General features: G+C 39.6%; 3 protein-coding genes across 8 annotated transcripts; all 3 read left to right on the top strand.

Moving 5' to 3' along the window:
* The first annotated feature begins 963 nt into the window (after positions 1-963).
* On the top strand, positions 964-6329 carry LOC125203162. 2 transcript variants are annotated; one of them, XM_048101462.1, is made up of 15 exons: positions 964-1216; positions 1799-2290; positions 2503-2596; positions 3014-3200; positions 3310-3565; positions 3679-3894; positions 3980-4066; positions 4151-4285; positions 4375-4488; positions 4617-4864; positions 4952-5032; positions 5103-5334; positions 5412-5510; positions 5599-5784; positions 5862-6329. In XM_048101462.1, the coding sequence occupies exons 2-15, from the start codon at positions 1907-1909 to the stop codon at positions 5940-5942; spliced, it is 2400 nt and encodes a 799-aa protein (XP_047957419.1). In that variant the 5' UTR covers positions 964-1216; positions 1799-1906; the 3' UTR covers positions 5943-6329. The 2 variants fall into 2 exon arrangements, with proteins under 2 accessions (XP_047957419.1, XP_047957420.1); XM_048101463.1 differs by lacking the exon at positions 964-1216 and adding an exon at positions 1269-1387.
* Positions 6330-6612: 283 nt separating this feature from the next.
* LOC125203163 (probably inactive leucine-rich repeat receptor-like protein kinase At5g48380) lies at positions 6613-10105 on the top strand. Its single transcript, XM_048101464.1, has 3 exons — positions 6613-6895; positions 7517-8428; positions 8860-10105. Exons 2-3 carry the CDS (start codon positions 7601-7603, stop codon positions 9883-9885), a joined length of 1854 nt encoding a protein of 617 aa, XP_047957421.1. The 5' UTR covers positions 6613-6895; positions 7517-7600; the 3' UTR covers positions 9886-10105.
* Positions 10106-10657: 552 nt separating this feature from the next.
* LOC125208048 (DNA-binding protein SMUBP-2) lies at positions 10658-16701 on the top strand. Of its 5 annotated transcripts, none has more exons than XM_048107594.1 (17): positions 10658-10870; positions 11066-11170; positions 11236-11304; positions 11782-11871; positions 11960-12043; positions 12122-12286; positions 12492-12679; positions 12756-12828; positions 13033-13086; positions 13201-13458; positions 13850-14056; positions 14205-14308; positions 14445-14589; positions 14664-14798; positions 14875-15035; positions 15927-15981; positions 16149-16701. In XM_048107594.1, exons 1-17 carry the CDS (start codon positions 10766-10768, stop codon positions 16320-16322), a joined length of 2172 nt encoding a protein of 723 aa, XP_047963551.1. In that variant the 5' UTR covers positions 10658-10765; the 3' UTR covers positions 16323-16701. The 5 variants fall into 5 exon arrangements, with proteins under 5 accessions (XP_047963551.1, XP_047963553.1, XP_047963554.1 ...); XM_048107596.1 differs by lacking the exon at positions 16149-16701 and adding an exon at positions 15304-15345 and having other exon boundaries at positions 10659-10870; XM_048107597.1 differs by lacking the exon at positions 16149-16701 and adding an exon at positions 15304-15345 and having other exon boundaries at positions 10659-10870; positions 15820-15935.
* Positions 16702-19127: the final 2426 nt, after the last annotated feature.

The raw sequence follows: 19127 nt of genomic DNA, 5'->3' as shown, positions 1-19127 counted from the left end.
ATTTTCGGTAAGGTATGATACCTTACCGATTTATTTCGGTACGGTAACAGTATGAATTTTCATACAACGGGGTATACCGAAAATAAGGTACATACCGTAATTTTGGGTGTATACCGTGATTTTCAGTATATACCGATATCAATATATGCCAAATTATATCAAGTAAATTCATACTTTTACCAAAACAAATAAATATTTACTTGTAAAAATCAAATCTTGCCTCATTATAGTTGTCGGCTAATCATGTAATTAAATATAAAATCAAATGAACTCAATTAGGAAAACTAGATATCGTTAAATCAATTAGTTTCAAACAAATATGCTAATATTTTAGTTAAATTAGTGTGATTGAGTGGAGTTTAATTGTTGCAGTTTTTTTTAACATTATTTGAATATGTTTGAGTTTGATTAAATTTCATGTTTTCTAAGTATTTTGAAATATTATTTTCTTTGTTTTAGTATTTGGAATTATTTACAAAATAATGAGATTTTGGTATCTCATACCGTAGTCCGATTTACCGTAAAACACTGGTATACCGAATTTAGGCACGACATACTGAAAATAAGGTATGGTATCGGTATTGAAATTTATCATACCGAAAATAAGGTATACCGAAGTCCGGTATACCGAAAATTTTTGGTAAGATAAAGGTATGATATTTTCTCATACCGAATTTTCGGTAAAGTATACGGTATGATGGTTTCGGTAAGGTATACCGTACCTACCCACACTAAGTCTTACTATTTCGCATTTAAGAATAATAGTAGCAGTTTGGAACTAATAAAAATATTTTAAAATATTAAACTAATTTCATATTTGTATGGTTTTACTACCTTATTAAGTTTATTTAGTTGTTTTTTGCATGATTTTAACCACTTAATTTTTACTTTAAATTAGTAGTAGAAAAAGGGCCTCACTGCAAATGTGTTGAGAAACATCACAAATCTCAATTTCCGGTTAAGAGCCTTATTCAGTCGGTTGTCTTCAACTCTTTACCTCTATTCCATTTCATATCTCAATTAATTACTCCGCCATTTGGTCAAATTCACTGTTCATGTAAGCTCTGTTCAACATTTCCAGCCCAAAACATGACGGCTTATAAAAATCAGACGCACACAGGCCCTGTATTAAAGATTTCATTTTTTTATGCGTTTCGGTGAATATTCCATCTGGTTTCAGCTGGCAGCTAGGAATCATCAGCTGCATGATCAGTTGGTACTCCCCCCCTCTCTCCCTCCCCTCTCTAGTAATCTCTCATGTATGTGAAGGATGGCATTCAATTTTCTTGAAATTTGCTCTTGGTTTTTAGTTTTATGCTCTCCGGCTTTGAAAAACAGTTATTTTCCGGCGAGGGAAATGTGGCCCATTTACGTCTAAATCAACTTTGTATGATTTACTGTCGTATTAGTTGATTTAAACATTTTGGAGTTTGGACGTGTTGATGTATGTTTTGGTTGAACAGTTCATAATTCTTGAATTATTCGGTTGCAATTCTTGAATTAATCAAATTTTCTTATTTTTTTTTGCCCATGTTGACTTTGTATTAGGTTCATTATTTACTTCTGAACGTTGTAGTGGCTAATTGAATCTTGATGTACTACTTTTCAAACTCCATATGATCTCTGTGGAGGTTTGATTGGGATGTCAAAAATGGGGGTTCTAGGTTGGGCCTTTACCGTGATGCATCTATGATTTTCTGCAGCTGTGTTATCACTTACACTATTTTGTTTTAGTAGCAACAATTTTCTTGACTTTCATGGGATCTTGATCTTTATGGCTCTGTTGACCTTCCTGTAGGACTATGATCTTTGGATAATAGTCCCTCAAGAAATAGTCGAGTGAGGGGAAAAGCATTGTGTTGGTAGTCTGATTTGAATAAGGTGAGGAGGAGGTTTAGTGGGGGTCATGTTCTCTCTCCAGAAGTGGAAGTGCTCATGGTCCCTAGCTGCCACGGTTGCTGCAACTTTGGCAGTGGTTTCAGTTGTTCATCTATTTCTGTATCCCTTGGTTCCTCCTTTGGATTATTTGAGCATTAGTCAAGCCCAGAGTGTCTGTGTTCCTATAAATGGATCCACCGGAGGTGGTGAAAAGTATGTCAATGGAATGGATTCGAAAGAAGGGATAACTGACCATCCTAAGGAAGATCCTCACCCGGTGGTGGACCTGAATGTTCTGTATCCGGCTGATTCTCTTAAAGCTGTCACATACCGTGGTGCTCCATGGAAGGCTGAGATTGGCCGATGGTTATCTGGCTGCGACTCTGATGTGAATACAGTTAAAGTTATTGAGGTACTATGTTGTATAATAATCTTATATACCTTCTCCATTTTGGTTGCTATCCTCGGTCTTGTTCTTAATTATCTCAATGATGCTAATTTGGTGGAAAATTCTAATAGATATGCTCTTTTGGATCTACTCAGCTTATTAGAACAATTTGATGTTAAGCTTTATTAATTTTTTTTGGAAGGATTTATCTTCTTATGAGATATGATTGATACCAGAAAATTGGAGGCAAGAGATGCAAAAATGAATGTAGTGGTCAAGGCATTTGTAATCGAGATTTGGGTCAATGCCACTGCTTTCATGGATTTAGCGGTGAGTCTATATTGACCTTATTTGAGTTGTATTCTCCTGTTTTTCTGGCTCACTCATGTAATTATGTTACCTCAAGAACATGTATAGGATTGGTTTTACTGTGATTCTGAGATTGTGTACTCAAATTGGCTTGAAATTCAAACTAAGTATGTTCAAAAAATTTTGTGGCTCTTCTAGTGATCCACTGTTTGTGTTGATTTTCATCCTTTTTTTTGTGTGTATAATTTTCCTTCCTTTATTTCTTTCTATGATATCATCTGTCAGTATGTATCAGTGGTCAACTGCCTTATCTATAAGAAATGTTTTGAGTATTAGTCAAAGGAAATCCTTTTTTTGGTGCAACTGTTTGTTCCAAAACTTGTTAATCTCTACAATATAATTGTTCATTCATTATACTGAACTGATGCATTGAGACAGGGGAAGGATGTTCCGAGAAAATGCAGTTGAGCTGCAACTATCCTGCATCTGAAAATCTACCATACGGGCACTGGGTTGTGTCTATTTGTCCAGCTGATTGTGACACGTCTAGAGCCATGTGTTTCTGTGGAGAAGGTACTAAGTACCCAAAACGGCCTGCTCCTGAGTCATGTGGATTTAAAATAAAGTAAGCATGCGATCTCAACAATACTAAATACTAATGCTATCAGACTAACTTCCCGATCATTTGAACTGTAAATGGTTTATTATATTATGCTGGGCTGGAAATATTTCAGCGAACCTACAGAACCTGGTGGCCCACGTCTGACTGATTGGGGTGTAGCTGATATGGATATTTTCACCACAAATAGTAGTATCCGGGGTTGGTGTAATGTCGATCCGGCTGAAGGCTATGCTGGCAATGTCAGCATAAAAGAGGAATGTGACTGCAAGTATGATGGCCTTTGGGGCCGTTTCTGTGAAACACCCGTCCAAAGTGTTTGTATTAACCAATGTTCTGGGCATGGACATTGTCGTGGTGGTTTTTGTCAGGTATACTCGATTATTTAATTTTTTTTCCACAAATGCTTCAACCTTTTGCTATCTGATCTAAATTGGATTGTTTTTATACCGATTCGAATTTCTTTCATATTTTATATCTGCAGTGTGAAAACGGCTGGTATGGAGTAGATTGTAGCATTCCTTCTGTTTTATCATCCATTGGGGAGTGGCCCAAATGGCTTCGACCTAGTCATATCGATGTTCCAGACAGTGCACAGCTCACAGGAACTCTTTTCGATCTTGATGCTGTAGTTGAGAAGAAAAGACCTCTTATATATGTATACGATTTGCCCCCCGACTTCAATAGTCTTCTCCTAGAGGTAAGTTGTCATTGAACCAACCAGTAGTGTCTTCTTGTTTCTGGTGAAAGAATGTCGGGTTTTCATTGTTTTCTTCCCACTAAAGGGACGGCATTTCAAGATGGAGTGCGTTAACAGAATATATGACGACAGAAATGCAACAATATGGACCGAGCAACTGTATGGTGCTCAGGTATTAAGTGCCGTTTATAACAACATAGCCAACTATACTTCTTTTGCTTAGGCATCAAATCAATTTATGGTTCCTTTTCCACAGATGGCAATCTATGAAAGTATGCTTGCAAGTCCTCACAGGACCCTAAATGGTGATGAAGCAGATTTCTTCTTCGTTCCAGTGCTCGATTCTTGTATCATAACTAGGGCTGATGATGCACCTCACTTGACCATGAAGGTAAATACATTATCTTTCTTGACTGCATGTGAAGGATTTATGCATCCTGTTGAAGATACCAAATCATCTGTGATGTTGTCAACGTTCAGGATCACCATGGATTGCGGAGTTCCTTGACACTCGAGTTCTATAAGAATGCGTATGAGCACATTATGCTGCAGTATCCGTACTGGAACCGGACAGAAGGAAAGGATCATATCTGGGTATGTGATGTGCTACTAACATAAAAGCTCTGAATATTGAATAATTTGAGAAACAAATTTACCTCTCCGTCTGTCGATCCTTTATTGTCTGGGCTAACAATATTTTCCCACGTCTCTCTCTAAGGCAGTTCTTTTCATGGGACGAAGGTGCTTGCTATGCTCCCAAGGAAATATGGAATAGTATGATGCTAGTCCATTGGGGTAACACAAATTCAAAGCATAATGGCTCGACAACAGCGTATTGGGCTGATAACTGGAGTACCATATCCTCCGAGAGAAGAGGAAACCACACGTGTTTCGACCCAGAGAAAGATCTTGTGCTTCCTGCATGGAAACGCCCTGATGAGGGCTCTCTAACTGCAAAATATTGGACTAGGTTCACATGTTTCATAATTATAAACTCATGTCTGTTCTGTAATTCACCACTGTGGTTTAATTTCACTAATGGTTTTCATTCGTGTAGGCCTCGTAAAGAAAGAAAGACGCTGTTCTATTTCAACGGAAATCTGGGACCAGCATACGAGCATGGAAGGCCTGAAGCTACGTAAGATGCTAAGAATGCAAAGCTATCTAATTGATAGATGGATCCACTGAAACTGTATATTCGGTTGCAGGTATAGCATGGGCATAAGGCAGAAGGTGGCCGAGCAGTTCGGGTCGAGTCCGGATAAGGAAGGGAAGCTTGGCAAGCAGCATGCAGAAGATGTAGTTGTGACATCCAAACGAGCTGAGGATTATCATCTAGAAATAGCGAGCTCCATCTTCTGTGGAGTTATGCCGGGAGACGGGTGGAGTGGTCGGATGGAAGATAGTATACATCAAGGGTGCATCCCCGTCGTTATTCAGGTTTAAGCTAGCCCAATTGAATCAGGCAAACCAAGACAGTCTTTTGAGTCTAAATCTTGTTTGCTCCAATTTTTCAGGATGGAATCTACCTACCATATGAGAATTTTCTCAATTACGACAGCTTTGCTGTTCGGATACGAGAGGATGAGATCCCAAATCTGATAAATATTCTTCGGGTACGTAGTTAATGCTTTTTTACTGAAGTCTTGGATGTTGAATTTGGATGCATTCGTCTCGACTAACAGCAAATTCTATTGGTACCAGAGCATGAATGAAGCTGAAATAGAACTCAAATTGGCAAATGTGAGAAAAATCTGGCAGAGATTCTTGTATTGCGATTCAGTCATGCTAGAAGCTGATAGGCAGAACGCCACAATTGGCCTCACTGAAGACTGGGCTGCAAAATTCAAAGAAATTGAAGGAGACGATGCCTTCACCACGTTAGTGCAGGTAATCTCGACTCTCTAGCAACTGAAATAGGGATATTAGTATGTTGTTTTGAGCTAAATTTCCTAGAACAATCACAGATACTACACTATAAGCTGCATAATGATCCTTGGAGACGTTCGGCTCGCCAGAAGAAAAACTTTGGTCTACCAAATGAATGATTGATGACTCCTCCATCACCATGAACTGCATGAGACATCAGAAGAGAAAAGCTGTGGCAATGCTGCATAGCTCAAAATCGAGCTGCTAACTCTTCCCACGACGTCTCTGCAAGAACTGTGTTGGAGCCACAAATAAGTTGAGTTTAAAGCCAGAATTTGAGGAAAGAAATGTATATGTAGAGAAGAAGGGATTTTTTGTTTCACTTTCTGTGGTTCTTGAATTTTGCATATATCATAGTAGGAGATAAGAGTTCTTATTCATTGAGAAACAATATACTAACAAAAAGTAGAATAAGCTTTTTGATTCATTTGTTTGTTATGGTTGATGATAAACAATAAAGTAATATAGTGTTATGGAATGAAATTGGATGGCCATTTCTACAGCAATTCCATTGCAGATTTCTTGTTTTAATTCAGTTGGTTAATTTGTAATGTAATGTAGTGGGAATCCGATCAAAATCTTCACTTTCCCCCCTCCAATTGATCCCAACTCACGAATTTCTTTGCTATTCGTCAAATCTGCTCTTTGTTTATGATTTGATCTTGCCAATAATCGAGTGGAAAATTCCCAGTGGGTCCCACTGGGAAAAATTGAGAAAAAAAAAAAAAAATGAAGAATTGGAGGCATTGTGGTCGTTACTGCTGTTAAAGTTTCCTCTTCTTTTTTTTTTCGTGGTCACACTTCTTCAGCTCCACCCACAAGTCTCTCTTTGAGTCAAGTCTTCAGCTCTCTCTCTCTCTCTCTCTCTCTCTGCAGAGTTTCAGTCTTCAGATCGATCTACCGAGAAATTGCCAAAAAGCATAACCCAGTTAAATAGCGAAGAAAGAGAAGAAAATAAAAGTGAAAAAAAACAGAGAAAAAATAATTGCTGGAAGATTGATAGTTGTCTCCTTATACGACCCGAAAACGCCCGAAGTCTTCATGTGGAAAGAAGATCCAACTTTTCTAAAAGGTAAGAATTTCCTTTTTTTGTGCGTGCCTTTTGATTTTTTCTTTCTGGATTATGCAACATTTATTTAGTGTGAAGCTTCTCTCTCAATTTTTTTATTGTTTTCTTAGCTAGATTTTGGTGATTATTGTGAATTTTTTTCAAAAAGGGCTTCCTTTTTACTTCTCTTGAAGTTTGAGTGTCTTGATTGGGTAATTTCCTTTCGTCTGTAGTTTGCTTTTGTGGTGTTTTTGGGGGGGTTTAACCTCAAAGTTTGGATTTTGTTTTTGTTTTTTTCTTTTCTTTTTGTTTGTGGAATTGGATGATTTGGGTAGTAGATAGTACTCTGTTATCTGCTTATATGATCGCGTTGATTCCATTAAAGGTAGAAATTTGAAGCTTCGATTTGTTTGTGTAGTTTAATTTTTAAAAAAGTATGCATTTCCATGCTTTTTGTCGTTTCTTATGCTTGGAATTTGTAGTCCTGTTTAGGGTTTCTCTGTAGTTCTAAGCACTGTACATTAGTCTCTTTTTTTGCAGAATTGTATGTTTAGTGTTTGATCACCTCTGTTATTACCATTTATGATCTTTAGATTATGCAGAAAGTGTTTTATTGTAAGTGATTTGCCCCTTTTGATGTTTCAGGAAGTTAAGTATGAGTCTTGTTATGTACCAGCAATCTTGAATTTGGTTATGTTCTTTGGTCTTTCGACCTTATAATCAACGAGCATGGTGTCGGGTTTTAGGGCAGCCTCTGTTCTCATTACTATCTTTGCTTGTCTGCTCGCCCCTGGCCATGCCACTCCCTCCGATATTGAATGCCTGAAATCGATACAGAACTCGTTGGAAGACCCGAACAACTACCTAGCAACGTGGATTTTTGATAACAGTTCCCAGAGATCAATATGCAAGTTCACTGGGATAGAGTGTTGGCACGAGGATGATAACAAGGTCTTGAATATCCGGCTTTCAGACATGGGGCTCAAGGGTGAGTTCCCACTAGGCATTGCCGGTTGTGCTGCCATGACTGGCCTTGATCTTTCTAGCAATAGCATCCGTGGGAACATTCCGAGTAACATCTCTAAGATAATTGGCTACATAACTACACTTGATCTCTCCTCCAACCAATTTTCCGGAGAAATCCCAGTTGATATTTCGAACTGCAGCTTTCTGAATGTGCTTAAACTCGACAACAACCAGTTGACCGGCCAAATTCCTCCACGGATTGGTCTACTCAACCGGATCAAGTCATTTAGTGTTGCGAAAAACCAATTGACCGGTCCAATTCCCCTTTTTGTAAATGCCAGTTTTTCTGCTGAGAGCTATGAAGGAAATGCAGGTCTGTGTGGGAAGCCCTTGTCTCCTTGTCGTGGCGGTTCAGTGAAATCTCATGCTTCTGCAATCGTTGGAGGAGCAGTTGGTGGCATCACTGTAGCAGCTCTCGGTGTCGCTATTGCTTTGTTCTTTTACATGCGTAAGATGTCTCGAAGGAAGAAGGAAGAAGATCCTCTCGGCAACAAATGGGCCAAGAGCATCAAGGGCGCCAAACGCATCAAGGCAAGTACATGCGTCTGTTATCTGAGAAATAGATACTTATTCAAAGGGTTTATTTCTTCTAAAATCATGAATTTTGTCCATATTTTGTTGCAATTTCCCCCTAAAACTGATATCTGACCAAATTATTCTAAAACGTTCTAGCAATATGCTAAAAACCTCATCTGTATAAACCATATGTGATGGATGGTAGTGCTCTAAAGGCTGAACTCCTCCCATTGTGAGTTTGATTTAGGCGAATATCCATTTTGGTGGAAATTTGCAACAGATCATGAGTTCATGTTACTAGTGTTACAGATAAAAATTCATTGCAAAAACAAGCAATAGCCAAAGTTAATGATTTTAGAAGCAATTAACCCTTTATTTAAACGCATGTACTCACACGTTGTTAACTTTTGTGGAGATAGTTTTCTCAAAATTGTTTCTGTTTTCAGCTATCGATGTTCGAGAAATCAGTTTCAAAAATGAATTTGAAAGATCTCATGAAGGCGACGAATGATTTCAGCAATGAGAATATCATTTGGTCGGGACGTACAGGAACAGTTTACAAGGCGGTTCTTGAAGATGGGACCTCACTTATGGTGAAGAGATTACTGGACACTCAACACTCGGAGAATGAATTCACTGCGGAGATGGCTACATTAGGAAGCATCAAACACCGGAACTTGGTTCCACTGCTCGGTTTCTGCCTGGCGAAGAAGGAGCGCCTCTTGGTCTATAAGCACATCCCGAATGGCTCCCTTCACGACAGGCTACATCCCGTGAATGAAGGCACTAGAGTCATGGATTGGCCTCTTCGTCTAAAGATAGGAATAAAGGCAGCAAAGGGATTCGCGTACCTCCACCACTCGTGCAATCCGCGCATCATCCACCGGAACATCAGCTCGCAGTGCATCTTGCTCGATGCAGACTACGAACCGAGGATATCTGATTTCGGGCTAGCTAGGCTCATGAATCCCATCGATACACACTTGAGCACGTTCGTGAATGGAGAATTTGGAGATTTGGGCTACGTTGCTCCTGAATACGCGAGAACTCTGATGGCGACCCCGAAGGGGGACGTCTACAGTTTTGGAGTGGTGCTGCTGGAGTTGGTGACCGGCGAGAAAGCGACGCATGTGGCAAGAGCCCCGGACACCTTCAGAGGCAGCCTGGTGGACTGGATTTCGGAAGTCTCTGCCTCGTCTAAGCTTAACGACGCCATTGATGAGTCGTTGGTGGGTAAGGGTTACGACAGCGAGCTTTTCCAGTTTCTGAAAATTGCTTGTAACTGTGTGCTTCCAGCCAACCCCAAAGAGAGGCCTACCATGTTTGAAGTGTATCAGCTCCTTAGAGCCGTCGGGCAGCGCTATGATTTCACGACGGAGGATGACATCTTGGTGCCGACCGATGCCGGGGACGCTGATCGGCTAGTAGAACTCATCGTTGCTCGAGATGATGTACAGAAGAACTTCTACTGAAAAAGGTAGTATAAAAAAAATGAGATAGATTGCATGGACAAATTAAATGGTATTATTACACATTGTTGGTATGAAGTAGGGTTTTTTTTTTGGTGATGTTCATGTAACTGTACCTATATCTATTTCTATACTCCACTACTTAACTAGTAGTAGTACTCTATTTAGCTGGTGAAATGAATTGTGTATATCTGTTATTCTATGGATGTTTTAGTTTTTATTATATGAGGCTGGAATATTTATTGTACTCCAATGATAAGGATGAATATGATGTAAATTATGTAAGCATATAAATGCGAACTGCAATGAAGTGACAAAATTATCAAAAAAATATTGCGACAAAAAGGAAAGCGTAAAAAGAGGATGGTACATAAGTACATTGCTAAAATCAGAATCCAATATTAGTTTAATATCTCGACATATATTACTCCAGTTTATTTTCTTTTTCTTAAGGTGGTCAACTTGAAATTGGTATTGAGAATTTGAAATTTCAGTACCTGAAAAATGGATTTCAAAATCAACTTACTGAAAATTATGAAAAATACTATATATTACTGCTCCCTCAACAAAAAATAGCCATACTAACCTTTTTTGTTAAAATCAATACAGGCAACTGGACCGTTTCTTTTTAAATATGAAATTTAAGAAAATTGTATTTAATGGATTGAAAAGAGTAAAATAAAAAAAGAGAGAGAGTGAAATAAAGAAAATGTTTGTTTTTATTGAAAAGATTAAAATGATTAAATTAAACTGTGAATTAATAAGACTGAAGAAATCGGGGCAGCATTGAAATAGCGTGTTTGTTCGTCTTCTCCATCGGTAACAAAAACTCAATTTCACACATTCACACACAGTAGTCGGTAAGTAGCGGTAAGCCCCGAACATGGAGAAGGAGAAAGGAAAGCAGACCAGAAACAATCCTTCACATGGAAAAATATCACTCCAACAGTTCGTTTCCATTACGGCTCCTCTTCTAGACTTGGAAAAAGTACTTCAACCTATCCTTCTCGCGTCTCTTTTTATGCATATATCCTTCTGTTTCAGTGATGATTGAAAATGATTAATTTGAGACCAATTTTGTTTCATTTATTTGTTTTAACCTAATCACTTGCTAATTTTGTGGTGATATATATGATTATGTCTTCATTGATGAAAATATCTTCCATTACTGTGGTTGTTTTAGGAAGCCGAGATATCACAGTCTGTGAGCTCCGGCGCAACCAGAAGTTTGGAGAGTGCTCAAAAGAAGGGATCGACCATTCTCAATTTGAAGTGTGTAGATGCTCAGGTAATAGTAATTCAAAATGTGGTTTTGCATTTTGCTGTTTTTAATCTGAATGTGTGTTTTTATAGACAGGGTTGATGGGGAAAAGTCTTCTTGAGTTTCAATCTAATAAAGGGGATGTGCTTCCTCCTCACAAGGTACTGCTGGTCTATTTAGTCAACTATTTTTCTCATATCTATAGGGTAATGCATTTCTATATCATATGCATAATGTATGATGATGATGATGATGATGATGATGATGATAGTTCAAATGCAATTCTTACAAATTTCATCCATCTAATACTGATGCATTTTATTAGGAGTATATTTTATCTTTTGATGTATTCTAGTTCTGTTTGACTAGTTGTGGTGTTCCTTTGACTTGGTTATCTCAGTACACAGCTTAGCAGTTTACAATTTTTGTGGAGTAGTTCCAAGTGTTATACCGATGTTTGCTGTAAAATACCTTCTAGTAGTACTACTTTTTATTTTGTCGTGTGAAGGCCTTCCTTTGTTTAACATATGTATCTTACCATATGCCAAAAAAGTTGGGCCTCTGGTTCATTTACATATCGAAAAGTAATCTGTCCTCTGGAAGCATCTTGACTATCTTCTTTTGTCTTTGACATACAGTTTGGAACTCATGATGTTGTGGTTCTGAAACCAAACAAATCGGACTTGGGGTCTCCTCCCCTTGGGCAAGGTGTTGTTTACAGAATAAAGGTATAATATAGCTTGTGCAATATTAAGGTTATCCTATACATCCTTAAAATTGATTATTTAAGTGTAAGCACCTTTTTCTGTTGAGCAGGACACGTCAATCACTGTTGCCTTTGAGGACATACCGGAGGAAGGTTTGAATAGTCCCCTACGCCTTGAAAAAGTGGCAAATGAGGTTTTGTACTTGTATTATTTGATCATATGGTTTTGTATATGCATCTAGAAGATACCCTTAGGCATAGGTGTTATGTAGGTAACTTATCGTAGGATGAAGGAAACGTTGGTTCAGCTAAGCAAAGGTGTACCGACAGGTCCTGCTGCCGATCTAATTCCTGTTCTGTTTGGTGAGAGGTCACCAACTGTGTTGAAAAAGGAAATCAAGTTCACTCCTTTGAACTCAAACCTTGATCATTCACAGGTATCCCAAAAACTATCCTCATTAAAAGCCTTATATTTGCAGCAATTATGCATATTATTTCTTCTTTGATTTGCATTAGTTGCAAGTTTTATAACATGTACTAATGAGGTCATCTGTGTTGATGCCTTCTAAATTTGTGTTCCTATCCTGCAGCACGTTATAGAGTTTTCTTAATATTGACTAAATAAGTTGTCTTCATTTTAAGAAAGGTGCTATTTCAAAGGCTCTATTATCCAAAGAGCTCTTTTTGCTGCATGGACCTCCTGGAACTGGGAAGACTACGACTGTGGTTGAAATTATTCTGCAAGAAGTCAAGCGTGGATCGAAAATTCTTGCTTGTGCTGCTTCCAACATTGCAGTTGATAACATTGTGGAGAGACTTGTGCCTCATAGGTACATGTTCAAGCTTCTAATGTGACCAGTGCATCCTAATCATCAAAGCTACTTACTTCATTTTTGGATGTAACAGAGTTAAGCTGGTGAGAGTGGGACATCCTGCTCGCTTACTTCCTCAAGTATTGGATACTGCTTTAGATGCTCAGGTAGTTTTTGTACCATCCTGTAACCAAAATCTGGACTCAAGAGTGTTAATGTGTTGACTTGTAATAAGCCGAAATTATCTCTCTTTCTTTTGAGATGTGTTCCGCCTATTGTTACTCAAGTTTCAAAATTGCTCATCCATCAATGAGTGATTTTTTGTAGTCTTATTGAGAGGAACGAATTATTAACTTCTTGGTTTCATATAGGTCCTGCGTGGGGATAATAGTGCACTTGCAAATGATATTCGCAAGGAAATGAAGGTACATGATAAAACAATATATATTACCTTCTCCTATGAAACGAATATTGATATATTACTGACCTGACCTAAGTAATCTTCGATAATTTTGTCAATGTCTCATTAATTTCTGCAGGCTTTGAATGGAAAACTTTTAAAAGCCAAAGATAGAAATACTAAAAGAGATATTAGAAAGGAACTCAAGACTCTCTCAAAAGAGGAACGTAAAAGGCAGCAGCTGGCAGTGATTGATGTGATTAAGAATGCAGATGTAGTATTAACAACACTGACTGGTGCATTGTCTAAGAAGCTGGATGGCTTTTCCTTTGATTTGGTTATAATTGATGAAGCTGCCCAAGCATTAGAAATAGCATGCTGGATAGCTCTTCTGAAGGTATTATAGGTGCTGAATCTATCTGTAGATTTTAAAGAAAGTTGCCAGAGTTTATATCTTTTAGTAGATTACAGTGGGCCTGTGAAAATTGAACTAGAATTGACATCATTTTCCACTTATACTCCGACAGTAAGAAAGTTCCACTATAGTGGGACGGGTGTATCTGAAATATGTCTGTATGCTTCTTAGTCATGATATTGACCAGTAAGAAAGAACATATACTTCTTGTCAGCACAAGAAGATGACGTGCTCTTTTACTTTGGTTCACTGAGATTGGTCAATAACTTTGGGCAACCCATGGCTGGAGCCCTTGAGCTACGATGTCTCCTTCCTTGTAGTTCACAAAATATGTTTTGTTCTGGGACTCACTAAAACTTAATGTCCCTTCCAGGGCTCCCGATGCATATTAGTAGGTGATCACCTCCAGCTTCCCCCAACAATCCAGAGTGTTGAAGCTGAGACGAAAGGGTTAGGAAGAACCCTATTTGAACGTCTTGCAGAGTTGTATGGAGATGATGTCATGTCTATGCTCACTGTTCAGTACCGCATGCATGAACTTATTATGAATTGGTCATCTGAAGAACTCTACCAAGGAAAGGTGCTCAGATACATCTCTCTCTCTCTCTCTCTCTCTCTCTCTCTCTCTTATCAAGATCGTCCTTAAAGACAATCTCTCGAAACTTTGTTGTAATTCAGAGTTCGTGATTAAGTAGTGCACTGCTTGTTTACTTCACCTTGCATGACAGATTCAAGCCCATTCAAGTGTTGCAGCCCATACTTTATATGAGCTGGAGGGTGTCAATAAAACATCATCAACAGAACCAACCATTCTTCTTATTGACACAGCAGGGTAAAGTGTTATTTTCATCAGTTAGAAATCTTGAGCGAACAGAATAGCGAGCTAAATGCAGAGGATCTTGCTTTTTCCATCATTGTAATGTTTAAGTGGGTCACCTTGTTATTGATGTGGCAAGCATTGTTTTCAGTTGTGATATGGAAGAGAAGAAGGATGAAGAAGATAGCACACTGAATGAAGGGGAAGCTGCCGTCGCTATAGCACATGCTAAGAGACTTGTGGAGAGTGGAGTTCAAGCTGCCAATATAGGAATTATTGCACCTTATGCAGCACAGGTATTTTACTTTCGTGATTTTTTTTTTTATCTTTATCTAATTAAACAGGAAAGTAATTTCTACTGTCCATTCAGGTTGTGCTGCTGAAAATGTTGAGAAGCAAAGAAGACAAGTTAAAAGATATGGAAATCTCTACAGTTGATGGCTTTCAAGGCCGTGAAAAGGAAGCAATTATCATTTCAATGGTCCGCTCAAACTCAAAGAAAGAGGTAATACTAGTGCCAATCGCAAAATGACACAATCAAAGGCATTAAGATTTTAACACAGAGATTTGCCTTTTTCTAGGTTGGTTTTTTAAGTGATCGTAGGAGAATGAATGTGGCAGTGACGCGAGCAAGGAGGCAATGTTGCATTATTTGTGACACGGAGACTGTCACTGGAGATAAATTCTTGAAGCGTTTGATTGAGTACTTTGAGGAACATGGCGAATATTTGAGTGCTTCAGAGTATGGCACACAATAAATTAGGAACTTTCTGCGAGTTGGTTGCGTTCGATGAACTGAAGCCATTTTGTTAAGAATGTTACATGCCATGAGTAGATCATGTAGCACCTAGAAATACATGGTGCAGAAGTTCCTTTAATGAGGATATCATATCATTCTATTGATTTGTATAAGAACAGATACACAAGTTTATTTACTAGCTAAGTATATACCTGGGGTGGGGATGGTTATTCTTCTCTTTCACCATGTTCACTTAATGATTTTGTCACAGTTTATCAAAGTAGCATGGAAGTTGAAAGCTGCTTCTCAGGAGGTTCGCTTTGTCTCCCATTGTGTCGTTGTGTGTGTATCAAAATACGCTTTTGGAACATGTGAAACAGACTGTTGTTTGGTAGTGTTTGCGTCATCTCATCTGTATGTCAGTATAAAGCCAATGAAACTGCTAGAAAAGGCAGGGAAAGCTAAGTCATACATCTACTTCTAAGACACAGCGTCTCACGGTGTGCTGTCATGTGTTTTAGGGACTTTTACTTGCTATATTATACTACAAAACAGAGCTGTTGCACATGAGCTAAACTAAGCTATGTAGGGAAATATTCCTATAGTATTGAAACCTGTGATGACAAAAAAAAATCCCCAACTCCCCTAAAAGTTCCAGATTGATGGATGAAAAAACATCTCTTCGTTACTATCACGTACATGGAAATTGGTGGTTTCTGCTCCTAGATGTATATCTGCTTCAGCTATTTCACTCAGTGTATCCCAGTTAAAATGGTTAGCTGCACAGGTACCGAATGCATCTTCGTCATCATCTTTGAATGATAATGATTCCATCTCCGTGAAATTCTTTGATGCGTTATCACTCTCACATGGCTGATGTCCCTCTCCTTTTAGTACTCCGAGCTGCTGGAGGAATTCGTTGAGATCAATCTGCGGCTTCTCTTCAGAGGTAATCACTTTACTCTTAGATGAAAACTCGGTATCTTTCTCCGCTGCGTCATGAATTTCTAGTTGTGGCTCCTCGCTTAGAACCTGCACGTCGTTTTTGGGATCACTGGATGATGAACTTGATGAATAATCCTGACCAAGAACGCCACTCTTCTTGAGTTCTTGCAGCCTCTGGTGGATCACATGGACGCTCGGCTGCGCATTCAAATTCAGCAGTCCTGTAGTGGACAGCTTCGAGTGGAAGGTATTGGCAGGGAACCATTTGAACTTGTGCGACTTGCTCAATGGATTGAAGTTGGATCTCAAGTGGGGCAGGTTAAGGTACGCCTCTGGCCCATATAACCTTCTTGCGGCTTCATCGTAAGCCATGGCAGCCTCTTCGGCGGTGGAGAAAGAGCCCAGCCAGAGCCTGGTCCTCTTCTTGGGCTCTCTTATCTCGGCCACCCACTTCCCCCAAGTCCTCTGTCGAACGCCACGGTACTCGCAGGTGGCGTTCTGAGGACCGCCTTTACCCCTCGCGGGGCCTTTCTTCCATGGCTTGAGGGGGGATTTCCTGCAGTTGTCCATGAGTGAGTGAGTGAGTGAGTGAGGAGTAGAGTAGTTTGTTACATGAGTGGCGCGGGGTATGTATAGTGTATAGGCTGTGTTTGGTTTAAATGTGTTCACGTTTGGAAAAAGAATTTGAAGCCCCATGTGACCGTTTGCTGTTGGTCATTGTTAATGTCAAGTGTCATTCTAGAGCTATACAAGTCACATGTTTCTCTATTTTCTGTTTTCTAATTTCGGCTCCCATCTCTGATGGCCTAATTTGGTTGATAAAAGTCCCATCCCATGCCTTCTTCAACTAGCCTTGTTTCGTATCAAATCAGTTGCGGAGAATAAGAGATGGGTTTAAAATAGTTAGCTATTAAGGTTGGCTTCATCGTATTTGTTATTCATGTATTTTGTGCCATCAATTATCCATCAGACATAAATGTAAATACAATACAGTAGTATTACACATTTTGGCTCCTTCAATGCTCATACAACTAGTACGGCATTAATGGGATGGGAGAATATCAAATTTTAAGACAATATCAATGTAAAGCACTACTTGTTTGGTTGCTTCAACTCTACTTTACTTGAAAATCTGAGAAATTGATTTTTACCAAATGTAATAATGCACTTCACATTGTGGGATTGACAAGTGCAGCCATGCAAACACGTGACAAGTATGAGTTTTCTTGCTGAGTTGAGCTAGGGTGTTATGACCGACTGTGGAAGAATCCAAGGTTTTTTTATTTCTAATATTTTTTAAAATCCTGAAAAAAAGTTGAATAAATTGAAAGATGAGTTTAGTTTGAAAATGTGGTGTGGTTTTGGACAGTAGTGGGTTAATGAGTTTGGAAGAGGAAGCACCTCTCACAAACACATTCACGAGGTTGGCAGATTTCACATGTTTCTACGGAATTTTCACGGCCTGCCTCCTTCCTCATCACCTCTATCCCATGCATCTCTCTCGATATTTTTTGATAACCTTAAATACATCATTGCAACTAGTTTGCTTCAATTTCTTCCTCGCCTGTTAATTCTAGCCTATAGCTACCCTAGTCCCTCCGTCCCCATTATGGTCCCCTTTTGACTCGCCATCATACTTTATAGTAATAAAATTGTGAACAAATAAATTAATGTAGTGTCAAGTTCACAATTATCCAAAATAATAAAAATTAATGAAACATTTAATAGAGACCAAAATGGAAAAATAGATCCTATTTAGAGCATCTCCAATGGCGGCTAGCGGGCCGGCTAGTCGCTTCGCGGGCGCTGGCCGGTCCACTAGCCGACCATTGGGACCGGCCAGCGGCAAATCAGCTAGCCCACGCCGATTCGCGGGCGCTAGCTAGCTGGTCGGCTGGTCGCCATTGTAGGGTTTCGATCGGCTAGCGATCGGTCAGCCCCGTTTTTTTTTACACTCCCTCCGTCCCGATAAATATGAAACGTTTGCTTTTCGACACAGGATTTTATGTAGTGTTGTATTGTGAGTTATAGAAGAGAGAGTAAAGTAAGAGAGAGAGAAAAGTAGAGATAAAGTTATTTCTATTTTAAAAAACGTTTCATTTTTAATGGGACAATCCAAAAAGAAAACGTTGCATTTCTAGTGGGACAGAGGGAGTATATATTTTCGAAACTATATATATACGCGATTTTAACGTCATTTTCATTCGCACCACTTATTTTAACGAGTTTCTCTCTCTCTTAATTTCTGTACAAGAGCAATATCGCGAAATGAGTGATGCGGGTGGCAATGGCGTGGGTGGTAGTGGTGATGATGCTGAGGAGTTCTACTAGCGATTTAACGAAGAGTTGGCGGCCTATACGTCCCGCGAGATAAATCGGCTGATACAAAGGGCCTTGCAGCCGCAGCAGCCGGTGATACCTCGACCCAATGTCCACCGCCGATATGTGGTTGATCGGGATCACGTTGATGCACATCGGTGGCTATATGACGGCTACTTCGCTCCGGAGCCGCGGTTTGGGGCCAACCATTTCAGGCGGCTTTTTAGGATGCGTAGGCCATTGTTTATGCGTATCGTTGATGCTTTAGAGCATCGATATCTGTGTTTCCAGTTCAGGTACGATGCTGCTGGCAAGCCCGGCCACACACCTATACAAAAGTGCACTGCAGCAATCAGGCAGTTGGCCTACGGAGGCTCGACAGACATGTGGGACGAGTACCTCCAATCGGTGAGACGATTGCCCTGGATTGTCTGAAGTATTACTGTCGGGGCGTCATTGAAATATTCGGTGAGCAGTATCTTCGAAGCCCTACCCTCGAAGACTGCCAGGATCTGATGCAGATGCACGGGGAGAAACATGTGTTCCCAGGGATGTTGGGCAGCATAGACTGTATGCATTGGGAGTGGAATAACTGTCCCACCGCCTGGAAAGGGTTCTACACGACCGGCTACAAGGGAAAGAATCTCACGATGATCCTCGAGGCCGTAGCTGATTACCGGCTGTGGATTTGACATGCGTATTTTGGCGTAGCCGGGTCGAACAACGACCGCAACATCCTCAACTCGTCGCCCCTTTTCAACGAGCAGTGCGGTGGGGGCATCGTCCGACCATCAGTTTTGTCGCCAACGGCAACGGCATGATATGGGCTAC

This window comes from Salvia hispanica, chromosome 2, assembly GCF_023119035.1.
Source record: "Salvia hispanica cultivar TCC Black 2014 chromosome 2, UniMelb_Shisp_WGS_1.0, whole genome shotgun sequence".
In the NCBI taxonomy this organism is placed as follows: Eukaryota; Viridiplantae; Streptophyta; class Magnoliopsida; order Lamiales; family Lamiaceae; genus Salvia; species Salvia hispanica.
This window is presented reverse-complemented; position numbering and strand designations above follow the sequence as displayed.